Source organism: Rhagoletis pomonella, unplaced genomic scaffold (genome assembly GCF_013731165.1).
Source record: "Rhagoletis pomonella isolate Grant_MI unplaced genomic scaffold, Rhpom_1.0 Rhpom_scaffold_00002, whole genome shotgun sequence".
In the NCBI taxonomy this organism is placed as follows: domain Eukaryota; kingdom Metazoa; phylum Arthropoda; class Insecta; order Diptera; family Tephritidae; genus Rhagoletis; species Rhagoletis pomonella.
The window spans coordinates 94,140,767-94,160,841 of record NW_023458556.1 but is presented as its reverse complement, the minus strand read 5'-3'; the positions used below and the strand labels follow the sequence as shown (position 1 = coordinate 94,160,841).

The 20,075-nt window shown below is 40.8% G+C and overlaps 2 protein-coding genes across 2 annotated transcripts in view; both read right to left on the bottom strand.

Moving 5' to 3' along the window:
- Window positions 1-20,075, bottom strand: part of LOC118734197 (protein ALP1-like) — a 145,821-nt gene that overhangs the window by 19,343 nt on the left and 106,403 nt on the right. The window lies entirely within an intron of this gene.
- Window positions 5,918-20,075, bottom strand: part of LOC118734196 (transcription elongation factor SPT6) — a 105,382-nt gene continuing 91,224 nt past the window's right edge. Inside the window, exon 2 of the mRNA XM_036463919.1 lies at window positions 5,918-11,186. Coding sequence (XP_036319812.1) covers window positions 6,575-11,186 — 4,612 coding nt within the window. The 3' untranslated portion in view covers window positions 5,918-6,574. The remainder of the gene's footprint in view (window positions 11,187-20,075) is intronic.

The window sequence follows — 20,075 nt, the reverse complement described above, 5'->3', positions numbered from 1 at the left end:
TTTTCGTCCGATTAGGGTCCTGCCAACTTTGTCGAAAGTGTCTGAGCAAATTTCCTATCACATGTGTGCTAAAAACTTGTTATCACCTTACCAATCTGGATTTAGGAGAGGGCATGGATGTTCAACCGCGATGGTTAAAGTTATGGTCGATTTGCGAATTTATGGGTCGATTATCGATAGCAATCGAACTTCAATTGCGTTGCTAGTTGCCAAAACGATATTACAGATGGCAACTGGCAATTTTCAACTAACAACTGCAGTTGCTCCAAAGTGTGTATACAGGCGACTACATTTTTGTGGTGGCTGGGAATATTTTTGGAGCGTATTTAGGATCGAAAATTGGAAAATTGTGTCATACATTTTACTTTTTAATAATTAATTAATTTTAATAGTTACTTTTACAGAATAAGGTGAAAATAACAAAACAACTTGAAGTTTTGGTTTCTGTGGAGTACGCCCTTTTGGCGAAACAAAAGCGAACACTGATTGCAAATTTTTTCCTTTATCAACTGAAGTACCTCTTTTAAAACGACCCCGACACACCAAGTTTTCCAAATTAAAGTCATTGCTGTGGCACTTCCTTCTGCGAAAAATCGAAGAGATGCACAAGCTGTTATGAGCGGAGGTTTTGTAGTTGAACGAAGTGGTTCATCTGTTTATTAACCAATTATACAACAGCTTCTTTTGGAAGTCCTCAATATGCTTTGAAAATGAACACAAAACGGTAACAAAAGAAATACCTTGAGAGCATTACGTTTTGCTTCAGTACACGCGGTAGCTCTAGAGGATTGGAATTATCCTTTAAGGCCACGTTCATGCACTTCTCTTCCTCTTAAACAAATAACTGTGACGAATTTAGCTTTATTGCTGTCTTTTCTTTAAAACTCTTTATTTTAATAATTTATTTTTAGTCGCACAGCTTGTTTAAAGCCGCTTGCTGGTTATCGAACTGTCCAGTTTCGATTATCGATAACTCGACAGCAACTGACGATAGTTGCCATTCGTAATACAAATTTTCTTTCCAGTTGCGTTGTCAGCTGGCAACCGAACCGTGGTTGTGTTGCTATCCGTAATCGGCCCATTATTTTGACAAAGGTCACATATCCCTGCTGTGTTTGCCTGACTTTTCAAAAGCATTTGACTCAGTTGAACATTCACTGCTTTGTTCAAAGCTTTCTTATTACTTTGGATTTGGTAAAAATGCACTGTTGCTAATGAGGAGTTACTTAACAGGTAGAACTCAACGTGTTAAGGTTGGCTCGGTTGCCTCGCAGACTAAACCTCTGAAGAGTGGTGTTCCCCAGGGGTCCATTTTAGGTCCTCTATTGTTTACGTGCCTTTATAAATTATATTTTATCTACCTGTCGACATGTAAACATGCACACATGCTGACGATATACAGATATATTTGTCCGGGCAAATTAAGGATGTGGTCAGAGTCAGTTCTAATTTAAACAAGGACCTATGATCCATCTCTCGATGGGCTGCGAATAACGGCCTTTGTCTCAACCCCTTAAAATCGTATGTTCTGCCTGTCTGCAAACCAAGAGTAAGTTTTAGCAACATTCCATTTTTTGCCTTTATACCAATCCTTTAAAGCTGGTTGAAAAAATAACTAATTAAGGCTTTGTTATAAATAGTTACCTTAGCTGTACTGACCACATCAATTCCATCGTGTGGAAAATATATGGCACCCTAAGAAATCTTTGTCAATCCGCATCATATACTCCTATGCCCATTAGAAGAAAGCTCGTCAATTAGTTTTGCCCATCATCACTTACTCTGAGGTAGTTTATAGCAAGCTTGATCTCATAAAATTGATAGCTTATTCAATCATATTACGCGTTATGTTTATGGAATGCGAAAATTTTACCACATATCTGGAGATGTAGCTTATTGGGTTGCGAGATAACCGATTATTTAAAAGCTAGAAATTGCATATTTCTCTTCAGGCTGTTATCTATAAAGACTCTGCTTTACTTATATGAAAAATTAATCTTTCCTAAGTCTGAAAGCTCTTGATTTCTTTGTACCTCATTTTAACTATAAAAACTCTACTAAATAGGCTGTTTCCTGCCACTATTAGGAGCAAAATCAACAAAAGCAACTACAAGAATGTATTATATAATTACTTTTCTAGAACTTGATTACCCATCTGAAATAAACTAAGTTTTGCGCTGACCTACAAGTCTGCGTAATTTTTAAGTTGTACCATTTTTTAAAATTTCTTTGTTTTTCCTTTTGGATTTGTTTTGTTTAATATCTCTATTGTATTGTTTAATTTATAATTTTTGGTTGTTGTTGTAGCGGCTACAACAACCCCGCCCAGATCGGTTGATATCTCAGTCGTTGTCGTCAAGTTCCACTAACGGCAGCCCTAAGAAGCGTGCAGCCTCCACTGCGTCGGTCCACAGGGACAAAGCCGTTAGGGCTGTCGGGTTTTCCGGGCATGCGAAGAGATGTTTCGAGTCGTGAGGGGTCTCTCCGCATGCCGGACACTCATTTGGCACATCCGCGTTTAATCCGGTCAGGTATGAGCTTAACCTGCTGCAGTAGCCAGAGCGAAGTTGGGCTATTGTGGTTCTTGTCTCCCGAGGCAGATGAAGCTCCGTCTCGTCAATGTCCGGTGGTTGTGTGCCTAGAACGGCATTCACAGGTCTGGAGTCTACATAACTCGAGACTGACTCCCTGTGAATGCCGTTCAGGGCCTGTCGGTATGCTGACGGGTCCAGAGGCTGCTTAATGAACCTCTGGACTTCGTCCGTCAGTTCGTATAGATGCCTCCTGACGTGCCTAGTCGAGGGCTCCTCTGCAAGCAGCTGTCTGTTTGGGTGACCACATCTGTGGTTCCCAACCAGAAACTGCTTGCAGAGCATTATGTTATGCTCCTTGACTGGGAGCATTTTCGCCTCGTCATGAAGGTGGTGTTCTGGCGACATCAGGAGGCATCCAGTCGCTGTCCTGAGTGCGGTGTTTTGTGTTGTCTGTAGCTTCATCCACTGCGTCCTACTAGTCCCCGGCGACCACACTGGTGCACTGGTGTATGTTGCCAGCAACGTTACTTTGTCTTTGCCCCAAGTACTGCCGGCTAGCGACTTGAGGACCTTGTTGCGGCTCTGTACTTTATTGACAACAGCGGTTGCGTGCGCAGAGGAGAGCAGGCTGTCGAATGTTACTCCGAGTATTTTGGGGTTATTCACCGTCGGAATTGGTGTATCATCGACGTGAATTCCCAGCGGTAGCCTGACCTCCTTCGTCCAGGTGGTGAACAAGGTCGCAGAGGATTTCGTAGGGGAGAGGGCTAGGCACTTTGCAGTGAAGAATCGAGAAAGCTCAGAAAGATACCCGTTTACTTTCGAACACAAGTCATCAACTCCATTCCCAGTCGCCATGATCGAGAAATCGTCGGCGTAAGAGACAATCGAGACTGCCTCTTGTGGTTGAGGGAGCTTTGAAATATAAAAGTTGAACAGTAGCGGGGAAAGGACAACACCCTGTGGAACCCCCTGTTTTATTTTCTCGATTTGTCGCTAAACATTACCGACGAGTGTCGACCACTTAGATAATTTGCCGACCACCGTTTGAGCCTCTGTGGGAGAGAGGAAGCCTCTATATCTTCTAGTAGCGTGGAATGGCTGACAGTGTCAAAAGCCTTTGACAAGTCCAACGCTACTAGAATTGTTCTCTCACAGGGACGGTTACGGTTAAGGCCACGAGTTATCTGAGTGTTTATGGCGTTAAGTGCTGTTGTTGTACTGTGCACTTTATGGAAACCATGCTGATGCTTCGGTGGGGTCAGGTGGTTCGTGAAGTACGGGAGCAGCAGCAAGGCCTCAAGTGTCTTCGCTACCGGGGAAAGGAGTGTTATCGGTCGATACGAATCTCCTTTGTTGGCAGGTTTCCCCGGTTTGAGCCGCGGGACCACTCTCCCCCCTTCCGGATGCCTGCGATGATGAGAGTGGCCATTGACAAATTGAGGACCTCCGTTAGGTACGCTACTCCCGCAGGACACAAATTTTTCAGCATCAGCATGCCTATTTCGTCGGGAGCCATGATTTTGGAGGCCTTCCCGATGGCCACCTGAACTTCACCGCAAGTGAAAGAAAGGCGGGCACAAGTTGTTGGCAGTTTGTGCAGCCTTCTGGTCAACCGACGCTTGGCTTTGTCCACCGGAGGATGCAGTATAAACTGCCGGCTAAAATAGCTCGCGCATCGCTCCGGGTCCGACGAAGCATGGTCGCCGAAAGAAATTTCGACTCTGTCGTCGTACTTCGTCGGATTGGACAGTGACCTCACGGTTGACCAAAGCTTACTCACACCAGAGGTGAAGTTACAGGTCCTCAGATGCTCTTTCCACTTCTTCTGCTTATGTACGTTCACTAGTTGCCGAATCTCCGCGTTGAGATCCCTGATACGGGGATCTCCGGGATCGGCCTGACGAAGGCTTTCACGCTCATCGGCTAGAACAGCCACTTCGGCAGGGAAATTTGGACGTGGGTCCGTTATGCATCCTGCCGGTACGAAGCGAGCTGCAGCAGCGGTGACAGACCTGCGGAACTTACGTTCACCAAGGTGGACGTCGGTTGGTGTGGGGAGAGCAGCGAAGGTGTTTTCAGTAAATTCCGCGAAGCCTTTCCAATCAGCTTTAGAAAAGTTGATATAGGTTCGGTGTTCCGCGGAAGCAAAGTCGGTTGGTTTATCGATCGAGATGACTATGGCCAGATGGTCTGATGCCAAAGTCAGCATAGGCCGCTATGATATGCTGTTTATCAGACCAGCAAACGACGTGGTCCACTGCCGATGTGTCCGTAATCCTGAGCAGACTCTGAGGTGACTCCACCCCTCGCAAGCATTGCACTTGACTGAGGTGGAGTTGTGGTGTAGTCGCCTCTGGCATACACAGCAGGTGTAGGTTTCTGGCCCTGGGCTTGACTCGATGCCAGCCCTGAGCAGAAGAATGCGTAGCGAAAGTAGCCCTATGGACGAACAACTTCTGAGATACTTCGCCGACCTAAACGGGGTTAGATCGCCGAAACAACAGTCCTTGGTCGGGTAAAACCCGAGTCATTCCGGTACGTAGAAGCGGCTGTCGTGGGAATGTATAATTTTTGGTGTTATACCTCCCTGTTGGAGACAGCGACCAACGGAAAAGTTCTTATTAGGCGCCGCGAAGTAAGCGGGAATTGGCAAGTTTTATTATATAAATAAAAACTAAAATACTATAGAGTTGCATCGTTAGGAAAAGGTTTTAAGTCAAAGTCCATGAAAAACGTGATGTAGAAAGTTTTGTTTGAGATAGCTTTTTGTTGTTTTCTGCACACGTTGTCATATGGCAACGACAGGGACGATAGGGTACATGTTTTTTTGATACCCACATTTTTTACCATTACCCGGCTATTTCTCATTGTTCATGGTATTTTATATAGTTTTTGCCCAATTTTACTGATTTTGTTGTATAGTAATCTATCGCTGGGGGATATCTTAGACTACCTAGAAGAGCTTGGTTCGGAGGAACAAAAACGTCTATTTTGCTGCGCCCGAACTAGAGACGCGCTGAGCGTCCCAGCGATACACTCTCACTGTGACCTCATCGAGGCCATAAAATACCAGGTCTTGCCTTCTCCAGTAGTACAAGCGACTCCTTATTTAAGGACAATAGCACTAGTATTTTAGTTCAGTAAATAAATGTTTATACCATGATAAGCGTTAATTATTTAATAGTGTTCTTTCTGCAGGAAAATATAGACACCATTGCTTAATTAAAAAATAAAAATTCGTTTCAAATGCTCTTATATATCATATCGATCGCTTATTTCGTTACTCTTATATTTATACAAGGACATTTAATTCAAAATGGAATGAAATCCAAAGTATATCAAACCAATAGATAAAACTTAAATGAATAACGCTGCAAACATCAGAATGTGATGAAAATTTTAATAGCGTAATACAAACAAATTTTCTTATATAATAGCTACATATACCCGTATGTAGTACATTTGTTAAAAAGGTTATTATGAGAACACATATGTACATTTAAACTTTAATAAGGGCTTTATAAGAACATTAGAAATGCAGAATCAATGTTTTAAATTAATAGATGTTACGTATTTTGATTTGGGAATTATTCTAAAGTATATATGTATGTATTTGCACTATTTTATGTACTCTTATTAAAAAGTATACATATATGTACATTTACAAAGTTTGTAAAATTTATTAACATTTATCTCATTACTTAAAAAAAAGCTAAGGTGCACAGTTTGCTCTCAAACAATTTGTCTTCGAATTTCATTCAAATCCAAGTTTCCCAAATTGTCATCAGGTGATTTCCCCAAGATGCATTAACGATGAGATTAAACTTTTCATTGATTTGAGACATGCCCTGCTCTAAGGACATAATTTACTCACCAAACAAATGTTCAACGAAATACATTTATCGAGGGATATTCTTTAGAAATTTTTTTAATGTAAATCGTTCAAACTTAAGTTAAAAATCGGACAAAATTTTCAGATATCTGAGTGTGCCTTCATAAAAAAGAGAGTTACCATTTCATTCATAATGATTAAGTAGTCAATTCTCGTCGTATAGAGGCGTAGAATCGCCCAAGTTCATCGAATGGGGGGAAGTATTTGTACGGGGCGTACTGCGAATAGATCGTGGACTTTTATGGTTCCTTAGTCGGAAGCGTTCATCTGAAAGCTGATTAAATGCAGATGACATATCATTAGTCGTCGGAACAGAGTAATTTGCGCTTCTTGAAAAATCGTTTCCAACTGTTCGTGGCATATGTGGCGCGGAATGCACTGGTTTACGTCTTGCCCATGATTCTGACGCCATTTGCCATTCGGCGCTCTCTTTTTGAGAAGAATAAATGTGATTTTTGCTTTGCTCTAATTCCATTCTAGGGGAAATTCCTTGATACAAACTATTATCTTTGATTTGCTTGGTATTTGCTGAACGATGATAGTTTATATGTGAAGAGGAGGAATTAGGGCTTGGTGTATTATGAGTGTATCGAGGAGTTTGTGAAGCATATGGTGTATTGTATGGTGTCATAAATGGCGTTTGCCCGCTGGGAGTATACGGAGTATTTACATACCCTCCTTGATATCCAGGAGTATTTGGATAATGTGGGGTGTGAATTGCTGATGATTGTGATATATGTTGCTCAGTTCTTAAATCCAGGTTTCCTCTAGGAGTATCATATCCTGATGTTCTGATGCTGCCCGAAGCATTTGGTGTAGAAGTCGGAGTGTTTGCTATGACAGGATCTGAGTAATGATCCTTAAACCATTTTAAGAGTGAATTCAGTGAATCAAAAATTTGTCCTCTAAAACGGAAACCCTCCGGGATAACCGTTACATATTCATGCCTACATTTTGTTTTGGGTAAATACGATAGCAAAAATTTCCCTGGATAAGACTTTGAGGCTGATATGAAATAATGTATTTTCTTAGAGTCTTTAGCCTTTTCCTCTTTAAGTAGTTCTTCCATTTTATCTTTAACACCGCCACCTGTGTCTCTATAATATTTATATGTAAGAAGTTCTCTTGCGCATGATGCCATTGGGTTTACATGCCTGGCAATAATTTCATCCAGGTCCTCAAATTCTTCATTGCCAATCCACAAGCTTTGACCCAAACTAAAAGCATTTTCTTTTCCTTCTTCTCGGACGTCAATGTGTTGATAAATTCCAGTTGTAACCTTCCATGTCACAGTGAGATGATCGGAACCCTTGCTTGAAGGCCGTACGATTACTTCCCCTTGATCCATATTTTCCATAATTTTCACAACTTCTGCATAGGATTTGTTATGGAAAGAAGGGTGAATAATTACTCGCTTTACGTATTGCTGTTTTGATCTCACTTGCTTTTGCTCATTTTCTTTTCTATTATCCTTCTCCTCTGCTTCGTAATCATAGAATACATCTTTTCGCGGTCTCCACTCATGGTTTTTATCCATTAAGTCAGAGCTTTTAGAAGAGCAATCGACCGAAAATCGTTCTACGTCGATTTTAATAATGCGCACATGTATCGCTTGACCTATTTGAACACGGTCCTCTGGATTCAAAACGTGCCTATCGGACAGATTTTTAATATGAATAAACCCGGAGAGCCCATTGTCCAAACGAAGTTTGACTCCAGTCGCTTGACCAGGGCAAGCACCAGCATCAAAGTGATTCCATACTTCGGACAACTCAGGAAAGTCATCTTTTAAACAAAAGGGGCACTGCCAGTGCCCAGTCTCATCGTTTCTTACAGGATTTGCTTGATCAAGTTGATCTCCTTGAGGTTTCTTATGAGATATTCCAGTAACTGTAGCCAAAACCATTTTTCCTACATAAAATGACTCTGGAGTTTCTTTAGTCAGCATATCAAACAGTTCCTCAGAGTTTGGGGAGCGATAAAGCGTTCTAAGATCTTTGTATAAGGCGTTGAGTTCTGTACGAATGTCATACAGAGTAATACTCTTGTTACCAAACCCTTGCCTTTCTAATTCTACAGCAAATGCATCTAAATCCAGATCCTTAAGTCTTTCTGGGGATTCTAGGATTTCCTCTAGAGCACCAGCAGGGTTTGCTTCTTCGTCATCATATTCCATTGCATCAATAGCCATTTTTCTGGCCCATTCGTAGGTTTCTGGATGTATTCGGGAGCCATCTAGAACTTCTACATAGGCTTCAGTGCTATCACCAAGAGAACTTGTATCTATTTTAATAAAACCGGAACAATTTATAAATACCTTTGGACCTAAGTGGCACAGTGTGACTAATTGAGTACGATTTTCAAGTCTTTGGTTCGACTGTTTAAGTAGTTTTATTAATGCTTGTCCTTTGCGTGGTCCTAATCCACAAATAAATTGCACCAAATTTTGAGTGTAAGAGTTCTGCACAGTTAAATTTATGTCCAAGCCCACCTCATTTGTGCGATTTATGAATTCTATATACAAGTGTTCTAACATATCTTCTTTTGATAATTGTTCTTGCAGGGAATGGTATCGTAGGCATAAAATTTCTTCATCAGCACTGCACAGTTGGGAATATTCAACAAGCGGGTCCTGCATTTTTCGTGCCAATGATACTGCTTGCTTTAATAAATCCGGATATTCCTTAAAGTCTGATGCTCCCTTTTTTGAATTAGCATAAATTTTAGCAAGTTCATTATCCACTATCTCAACAGAAATCATTGGAAATTGATCTTCGTCTGATAGTTCTTTAACTATTTCATGGACGTCGTTTCTCAACATTTGCGCTTCTCTGGATTCACCTCCAATTGCTATAACATGCGGCTTTTTATTTTGAATAAATTCTTTCAAGTTTTTTAAATCAGACAATTTTAAAGCTTTTTCGTCTAAACGGTAAGAGTTTTTGCGTTTTAGAATGTGTGGTAAGCGCAAATAATCACTGACATCTCCTTCAACAGTCGTTACAGCACAAAAAGCAGCTTGTGAATAATCAGGAACATATGCTATAGCCATTGCTCGGATTCCCTTAGCATAACTCCAGTCGTCGAACATATACTCATCAGCAATGTCTGGGCGATATGGTGCTACTTTTAACCAGTTTGATAACTTTAAGCAGCATGACTTCAAAACGAACTGTTTTGCTTCATTAAGAAGAACTGTTTTCAATTCCTTGCGCAAATCAGGAATAACCATAATGTTTAATGCAAGTTCAACACATTCGGCTCGTAACGAGTTCCACTCTTGAACCACTTTTGAAAATTCATCTCTCTGGTAAAGTTGTTTAGCTTCATCAATATACGAATTCGAAGTATTCCCATCAATATGATCAGATATTGTTATTTCGATTAACTTATCTTCTTCGGCCATAGAAAGTCTTAAAAATTGTTCGCCAGCCAAATCCTTAACAGGTTTTTTTGTGACATATTTCATAGTATAACAAGGATGATTCTCATCGATTTCCTTCAATCCTTTTTTGGTTGGTCGAACGTCTATTTTAGCGCGTTCAAAGAAGACCTCACGTACACATTTCTTGAGGAGGGGTTCTCTGGATAATTGGCGAGCAACAACGAATTTAGTAGCATGTAATACTTCTTCAACAGTAACAAATTTGGGGCATAAATACTGCTTTGCTACGTCCGATGGGCCAGCAGACTCTTGTGCAACTTCATGCCGCTGATAACTGTCTCTCAAATTTTCAGCGAACTGTTCAGGTGTTAAACCAAACTTTTTGGCAAATCCACATATACCCGCTTTGCGGCACATTGCGTAGGGACCTGAATCTTTTGCTTGTTTCAGCTGCTCTTCACTCTCTTCTATATCATCATCAAAATTTTGATGTATTTCCTCCCCTTCTTGGAGGTTTTGTCGTAGTTCTTCTCTGGCGAGTCGTTTTTGTTCTTTTTCTGTCTTTCTATTTTCGTCTTGCATTCTGGGTATTTCATGCGAGTAATGAAGCAAAAAATGCATATGAACATCTTTCAACTCCTCCATTGTTTGAACCTCCTTTAACCTCTCTAAATCCTCATCTTGAATAAATCGAATACCGTCTGGAGTCGGATTGTCGCTATCATTTGACTTCTGAAAGGCACGCATATTTTCAAATAACAGTTTCAATTTATTTTTTCTGTTAAAAAGCTGACACCATCGTTCATCATAATAATATATCTTCCATAAATCTTCGCAATTTAGCTCGGGTTTGACGTATTCCTTTCTGTAAAAAGCTATGAAAGGTACCTCCAGTTGCTGGTTTCTAATAAACTCTAAGGTCTGCTTAATTTTTCCAACAGAACTTATTGGCTTTTTATGTTTATCACGACTTGTTTCCAAGGATTCTTGCTGAGAGACATTTTGCTTGCAAAAAGCCTGCTTGTATATCCATTCAGCTTCATCGTCTAATTCAGATGACCCTTCGGCAACCGGCGTAACTGGTACTTGCCTTAACTGCATACGCTCTGGTATATCAGTTTTTCGAATTTCATTATCCAAGTCTGTGAAATGCCCTCGTTTCAGCTCACTCGGTTCGTATAAATCAAAAATTGTTTTCTTGGAAACTTTTTTTTTTTGTGTTTTCTTTTTACTCCTTCCTCGAGCTTCCTCACCGACATCTTCGTCGTATTCATCACCTTCGGATTCATCTTCATATTCATCTTCTTCATATTTGGCAAAATCGTCGTAATCAAAATCCACGCCGAATATATCTTGACCTTCTTGCAATGACCTACGGAAACAAATATTAAACAAAAAGTTAGTTTTTAGGTCGAACGTATTTTTCATAATTGTATTAAATATTATTGAATATAACAAGTAATTCTTAAGCAAAAAACACAACCGACTTAAATTCTCATATAAAACTTTAGAGTATCTTTTTTTTTGGTATTTATTGGCCTAATAGTCCAAGAGGCGAGCGACAATGCATTGCAAGCATTTTATAAAAATTGATTTTTTGGTGTTATATTTGTGGTGTAGTCTAATTTGTTAGCGTTTGGCGTGGGGGCGGCTTTAATTTTGTATATAAACTCCAAATCTTGCAACTACTTTATGAGGCATTTCATGTCACCGCGGCCACCTCTGTGCGCGACCTCTCAGGATTTGGATGAAAGTTGAAGAGACTGAAGGTCTAGGTGACATGAATATATGTGCAGCATATTTTGCCGATATGACGTAGGGTTGCCTATTTACACGGAAGTTAAATTTTAAGAAAACGTCATACATACCTTTTTTTAAAGTGCTGTATCTTGGAAACCTTTTAACGAAACTTAATGAAAAAAATGCATTTCTTACGTCTTATTATGGGCTTTAATTCTATATTTTTTACATTAATTTGCAACGTATACAAAAACAACAAAAAAAGTAAACATTTTTGTTTTTGATTTTTTGTTTGTTTTTTATACGTTGCACATTAATGTAAAAATGTATAATTGAAGCCCATAATAAGACGTAAGAAATAAATCGGCAAAATATGCTGCACGTATATTCATGTCACCTAGACCTTCAATCTCTTCAACTGCCTCTTATAACATCTGAAAAATTAATTAGATCAAAGTAATTATGTGCATGTTTTTTCAAAAAAAAAAATAATTTTTTAATATTATTGAGTGCGTCGCGATACAGAAGCACATCCTTCTATCGGCGACTGACGGCATTTGTTACAGGAAAATTCTGACTGACTATTATTTTTATACCCGAGCGCACTTGTGCCCAGAGTATTATAACTTTGTTCGCATAACGGTTGTTTGTAACAGCCTAAAGGAATCGAGATAGATATAGACAAATGTATACATAAATGATCAGAATGAAGAGAAGTCGATTAAGCCAAGTATATCTGTCCGTCCGTCCGTCCGTCTGTCCGTGTACACGACAACTCGAGCAAAAATATCTCAATGCAATTTGGCATATGGGTTGCCCTTTATCCAAGGTAGGTTACTATTGAAAATGGGCGAAATCGGGTTGTAACCCGGTAACGGTATTTTCGAAAAATACAAAAACTATATTTAGTAAATATTTGATCCAAATTGTTGAAAATTAGTATGTGAAGTAGAATTTTGGTGCAAAATAATATTGTTATGAAATTTTTGGAAAAGGGGCGTGACCCCGCCAACTTATAACGAAATACTGTATCTTAGTAGCCGCTTCACCAATCCTTACCAAACTTAGTACGAGTCTTGCTTAGGATCCAGCTAAGAAATTTGTTGAAAATCTTTGAAATCACGCAATAGCCACGCCATATAACCACCATATAACGAAAATTTACAGAAACACGAAAACTGCGATAAATCAGTAACTATTGAAGTTAATTGACTCAAAATCGATTATTGCAATGACCACTGAGCAACAAATTAGATTATTATAAATTTTTGGATTTTGGACGTGGCGCCGCCCACTTATGACCACAAATGTGTATCTCGGTAACCGATTTATCAATTTCTGCCAAACTTGGTGTATTTAATAACCTTGGTACGAAAAAGCAATTCGTTGAAAATTATTCAAATCGGACTAAAATTGCACCGGTATCCCGTATTACGGTAATTTTCGGATATATGAAAACTTCGATAGTTCAATAACTGAGGACTCCAAATTAATACTTACAACAAACTCTTAATAATAAATAAGACTTTTATATGTAGACTTTCAGGTAGTTTAAAGAAAGTTGGAACGACGATAGTTGATACCTGTGCCGGGTATATAAAATTCGGTTTCGCCCAAACTTATACTTCTTTACTTGTTGTTATTACAATAATATTCTGCACCTGTGAACTGAGTTTCAGATTTTATAAAATGGTTTCGCGATGCAGAGATATGCTGCACGTATATTGTACAACTTCAATGCGTGACTGACGGGCTCTGTTGCAGGATTTAGTGACTGACTAATGTCATACTACTTTTTAATCAATATCCTGCTTGCAATTAATCTTTCAGATTTTATAGAGTAGTTGCAAGATTTAGAGTTTCTATACAAAATTAAAGCCGCCCCACGCCAAACGCTAACGAATTAGACTGACTGACGCCAGGCTATTTCTCTACACCACAAATGTGATATAATATCAAAAAATTAGCTTTTATAAAATGTTTGCAATAATAACAAATCATATTCAATAATTTTATTGAGCTTATTTACAAATGGTAGAAGTTATATTCACCGCGGTGATATGAACCAGCGACTTCGGATTACAAAGCCAGTGGTCTACCCCACGGTGCCTGGGAACAAGAAAAAAGTCTGTCCGACATGTACTAGCTAAAAATTCGATGCGGGGATCATAATAGGTGCTGGTAAATGACCATCTTAAAATCCGATCTGATCCTTTTCTGAGGAAATCTTAATCTTAATTTTAAGAGCATATTTTCATTCCAAGTTTTTTTTCAAAAACGAAGTAAATTTCTCTTAAATACAGCATTAAGTTGGTATACATTTTCTATGTATTGGTTTATTCTAATTTACATTCAAAAATCGAATACAAACATTAGCAAACAAAACTAATAGTAATTTGAATATAACATGTTAAACAAAATATAAAAACAATATACTTTATTGAGAAAAAAACAATTTAAACAATTTCTTTTGATTCATAGAAATCAGTATTACTAATAGTAGTACTTTAAATATGGAGAGATGAAAACTCGAAGGTGGCGTCTTTCAGTTTTTGCAAATAGGAAGTGCCAGTAATTACATTGATTTTTCGCCTTTCCCAAAATTTAAAAAATTCTCTATGAGGTGTTCCTACCATAAGCCTAAACTTTGAGTATCATTTAACAGTACTAAGCATTGTGTCAGGTACTGTAGAAGAACATGCATTCGTCTCTCTCGGCAAACATAAAATATTATCAAAGAACTGCCACAGCACTATAAATGAGCCTCTTTTACAAGCTTTTATTTAACTTGCTATGTATGTATGTAAGTATGTTTGTTTGGGTCAAATCTTACAATCAATTTTTAACCATCTTCCGGATAATCGAGAGGCTTGCAGTTTTAAACTTAACTCAGAACCCGACGGCATTGCAATATGAAATATGAATTAATTCGCTAGATACCGCAGAAGTCGAAATATTTGAGTAAACCGCATTATTGAAATGAAAAAACTCCACATAAAATGTAAGCGGTAGGGCGCTGGGGGTTCGAAATATTTTGAAAACCCGTATTTATGGCCCCATTTAGTTCATATTCAGTGTTGCCAGAACTTTTTGGGCCGACCGGATAAATTGGCAAAAAAAAAACGGCTAAAATTTGTCAGCTAAAATTAACATGTTTTATTTGAATAAAGTTGAAAGACTAAAAAATTCATTAAATTATTTTTAGTTGACAAAGGAAACTGTCGCTATACCTGATTAATTAAAGCTCTACGTCAGAAGTCATGTTTATATTACTTACATAAATATAAATAATAGATCAATTAAAAACTTATGGCTTTTTTTCTATTCAAAAATTTTGCCTTCTTTTTCTTATATTGTAACATTTGCACTAGGTTACTTCTGGTCCTGCTAATGGCTATATTAGTAGAAAGTATTGCACTTTTGCTTATTCGGAGGGAATTATTTTGAGAAATGAACACGTATAGATGTAAAAAGGCTGAGGAAAATAGGGCAACATTATTTCGAGAAAAAAAAGCCAGTAATTTATATTGAACAAGCCGGCCACTTTTTAAGTTTTTAACAATTTAACTATATAATTTTATTTCGATGTCCATATATTCGAAGCGTTCCCTTTTTAAGAACCTGCTAACTCTCTGCACATGCCTGTCAGAGAGCAATAATAAGCAACACTAAAGGATGTTAGCTCCACGATACATTCCCAAGACAGCCGGTTCTACGTACCGGAATGACTCGGGTTTTACCCGACCAAGGGCCGTTGTTTCGGCGACCTAACCCCGCTTAGATCGGCGATACCCCTCAATCATTGTCCGTCCATGGAGCAACTCCTTGCAGCCGGATTGCTCCGCATCCTTCTTCTCCGGGCGGGCGTAGAGCCCAACCCCGGACCAGAAACGTATTTCTGCTGTGTTTGCCAGAATCGACTCCATCCAAACTCCACTTCGGTTAGGTGCAACTCATGCAACGGATGGAGTCACCTAAGAACCTGCTCTGGTGTTAGGTCTCACCGGGAGTGGACCACAAGCTATGTGGCTCCCTGCTGCTCAAGCCAAACGGCACAATCAGCCTCCACGGCTACCCGCTCGGGCAACGCCCGAAGAGCCTGCACGGCTCCGAGAAGCTCCTCTGGGCAGCAGGAGATAGTAGTCTTTATGGGTCGGCATGGCATATTGATAGCTGCGGTCCAAGAAACGAAGTTGCACAGCAACTCAACTCTATTGGGTTGCGCCGCCTACAATGTGCTCCGTAAAGATCGCGAGCGAGATAATGGTGGCGGACTAGCGTTCATCTTATACCACACAGTGCAGTATCGGTATATCGAAGAAGACATCGACCCGAGGGACACCACCCTAGAATGTCAGGGCATAGCTGTCCGGTCAGGCGAGGTTGAGCTCGAAATATTCAACGTTTATATACCCCCTGTCACCTGCTGCCCGGCAGGATATCACCCTGACATAGGTGCGCTACTCAGAGGTGAAAACCGAATTCAATGTGCACCACGATCTTTTGCACTCAAGCCTGGCCAATGATCGTAGGGGAAACCTTTTGGCTCAGCAGATAGACGATTCGACATTCTGCACCATGAACGACGACGCCCCCACCAGGATTATGGGAAGCTGCAGCAGCTCGCCAGACCTAACAATTGCTAGCGCTGGTTTGATCAATAGCATCTCAGGGCGACCTATGCTAACACTAGCATCAGACCATCTACCCAGTCATCTCGATCAATAAGCCCACCGACTTTGCTCCCGCGGACCACCGAACCTACACCAACTTCAACAAAGCTGATTGGGACGGCTTCGCGGAAGTCACCGAGAGCAGCTTCGCCGCCCTTCCCACACCCACAAACATACACACTGGCGAACGCCAGTTCCGCAGGGTAGTCACTGCCGCAGCGGCTCGCTTCATCCCGTCCGGACGCATCGCGGAAGTCCGCCCAAATTTCCCGGCTGAAGCAGCTGTACTAGCAAATGAGCGTGACCACCTACGCCAGGTCGACCCCGGGGACCCCCGTCTGAGGGACCTTAATTTGGAGATTCGGCAACTGGTAAATCAGCATAAGCGGAAAAAGTGGGAGGAGCACTTGAAGGCCTGTAACTTCACATCTGGTGTGAGTAAGCTCTGGTCAACCGTGAGGTCCCTGTCCAACCCAACGAAGCGTGATGACAGAGTGGAACTCTCTTTCGAAGGTCGCGCTTCGTCGGACCCGAAGAAATGCGCAGCCTACTTTAGTAGGCAATTCACACTGCACCCTTCGGTAGCCAAGGCCAAACGTCGAGTGACCAGGAGGCTGCACAAGCTGCCAAAAAACAGTGCACCACTTGTTCTCACCAGCTGTGAAGTGAAGGGGGCCATCGGGAAGGCGAAAGCCTCCAAAGCCATTGGACCCGACGGAATCTGTATGCTGATGCTAAAACATTTAGGGCCTAAGGGAGTAGCTTACCTAACGGAGGTCCTCAACCTGTCCATGGCCACTCTCATCATTCCTGATGTGTGGAAGTCAGGGAGAGTGGTCCTACTGCTGAAACCGGGGAAGCCCGCCAACAAAGGAGACCCTTATCGCCCGATAACGCTCCTTTCCCCGGTCGCGAAGACGCTTGAGACCCTACTACTCCCATACTTCACTTGCCACCTGACCCCAGCTAAGCACCAGCACGGATTCCGTAAAGTGCACAGCACAACAACAGCACTTAACGCCATAAACACACAAATAACTCGTGGCCTAAATCGAAACCGCCCCTGTGAGAGAACGGTCCTAGTAGCGCTGGACTTGTCAAAGGCGTTTGACACCGTCTGCCATTCCACGCTACTAGAAGACATCGAGGCCTCCTCACTCCCACAGGGACTGAAGCGATGGTCGGCGAATTATATGAGTGGTCGACAGTCGTCAGTAATCTTCCGAGATCAAACCTCGAAACCAAGAAGGATTAAACAAGGGGTTCCAAAAGGTGGTGTTCTCTCCCCCTTACTATTTAACTTCCACATCTCGAAGCTTCCTCAACCACCTGAGGGAGTTTTCCTGATCTCATACGCTGACGATTGCTCGATTTTGGCGTCCGGGAATGAAATTGATGACCTCTGCTCAAAAGTGAACGACTATCTCTCCAGCCTCTCTCGCTTCTTCACTGCAAGGAGCCTAACACTCTCCCCAACGAAATCAACGGCGACCCTCTTAACCACCTGGACGAAGGTCAGGCTAGAGTTGGGTATACACGTCGATGGCACACCAATACCGACTGTAAACAACCCGAAAATCTTAGGGGTCACCTTCGATAGCCTGCTTTCCTACTCCACGCACACAACCGCAATTGTCAATAAAGTACAGAGCCGCAACAAGGTCCTCAAGTCCCTCGCCGGCAGCACTTGGGGCAAAGACAAAGAAACGTTGCTGGCAACATACAAGGCAATTGGCCGGCCGGTTCTAAACTATGCTGCGCCAGTTTGGACGCCGGGGACTAGTTGGACGCAGTGGACGAAGCTACAGACTTCTCAGAACGCCGCACTCCGGACAGCGACTGGGTGCCTTCTGATGACGCCTGAGCACCACCTGCACAGCGAGGCCCAAGTGCTCCCCGTAAGGGAACACAACAAAATGCTCTGTAAGCAATTTCTGGTGGGGGTGTCACAGTAGTGAACACCCTAACAGACCGTTGCTTCAGGAGGAGCCTCCGCCCAGGCACATCAGGGGGCACCTATTCGTGTACAAGGACGCAGTCCAACAGTACGTAGACCAACCATTGGACCCGACGACATACAGACGAGCCATCAACGACATTCATAGAGAGTCAGTTACTACCTACCTTGACTCTCGACGTATGAATGCCGTAATACGAGCCCAATCACCACCTGTAGAAGAGACGGAGCTTCAACTGCCACGAGAGACCCACGTTACCCTGGCTCAATTACGGTCTGGATACTGTAGCCGCCTTAACAGCTACCTGTCCAGACTCGACCCCAATATCCCCAAGGAGTGCCCGGCATATGGAGAGTCCCCCCACGACACCAACCACCTCTTTACATGCCAGCTCAATCCGACTCAACTAACACCCCTCTCCCTCTGGTCCGAACCCATCGAAACAGCTCTTTTCCTGGGCCTCCCGTTAGTTGAGCCTGACGACAATGATTAAACGTAGACCCGGAAAAGGCGGGGCTTAGTAGTGCCGCTACAACAACAACAACAACAACAACAACAACAGCTCCACGATACAATTATTCATAGATATTGTTTTCCCAGAGGAGGGGTTTGCTTCACATTGAAATTCGTGCTCTTACGTTCTTTAAAAAAAACAGTGACCCAAATATATATAAACTACGACGCGACATTTTAGCAAGTTTTGGCTATTTTTCTTTAGTTTATTAAATGTTTATTATTTTTTATGAAAATATCGCTGATCACTTAACAAACACCATATAAATCCAAGTTTCGGACTTTGTGCAAAAATGATGAAATTTCTGCACAATTTCACCAAAATTTTTAACTTTTTAGTCAGCAGCTTTAGAAAAAATTATGGTATGCAGTTTTGAAGTCTATTAAATTAGAGTTTATTGAGGTGCAAATTTGAACTAACAAGGTCTTACTGCTGATTTTTGGCATTCTTTTAATGACGAGGTTGCTATTTTTTTGCCATACAATGTATGTTTTTTATATGTAAAAAATGCCAAACTCCGTAAAAAAAATGCCAAAAATCCGCGGTAAGTGCTATGTTTACTTTATTATACTAAAATTTTAAATTTCTAAAGATGCTGATTAAAAAGTTAAACATTTTGATGAAAAGTTGCAAAATTATCATAATACATATTTTCACAAAGTATGAAGTTTTGGTTTAAATGACCCAGTTTATATTTGGGTCACTGTATATGTACTTAAAATAATAATCATTGAAATCGGCCCAGTATTTGAAGACTTCTCGGATTAGAAAAAATTCTCTTTCAATTGTATATGTATATGTAACACAGTTCGACATGAAAAATTTCTCCGAGAGAAGGCTACCCATTTCTAATAGATGGCAATTCTTATAGACAGATAATAGGCCGCTAAATTTGTAAAAATGGAAACTTACATATATACACAAATTTAAAGAAAATATTGCAAATAGCAAAATCGGCTAAAAACGGCTTATTTTTTTGGCATAGCGGCTAACAAATCGGCTGCCGGCTAAACCGAATTTTCTCCGGATGTTTGCTTTCGCAACCGGCTAAATCTAGCCGGAAAGCGGCTAAAATGGCAACACTGTTCATATTTAGAAAACTTGTTTCAAAAATATTTGTTTACTATTAACTTATTTAAAGAAAATGATGATATGTTGATCATTGATAAATTTATAATTCCCGAACTTCATATATTTATTACAAGGATCCGTTAATCATTTGTTATAAGATGGTCTAGCGCACCTTGTCGGGCGAGATAAAGCTCTTCAATGGCCTTTCAAACTAAAATTAGTCTAATTACACTATGCGACAGTCAAAATCGGGATGGAATGAAACCAACGGGAAATGTTATATCGGTCAAAAACAAGTTATACGT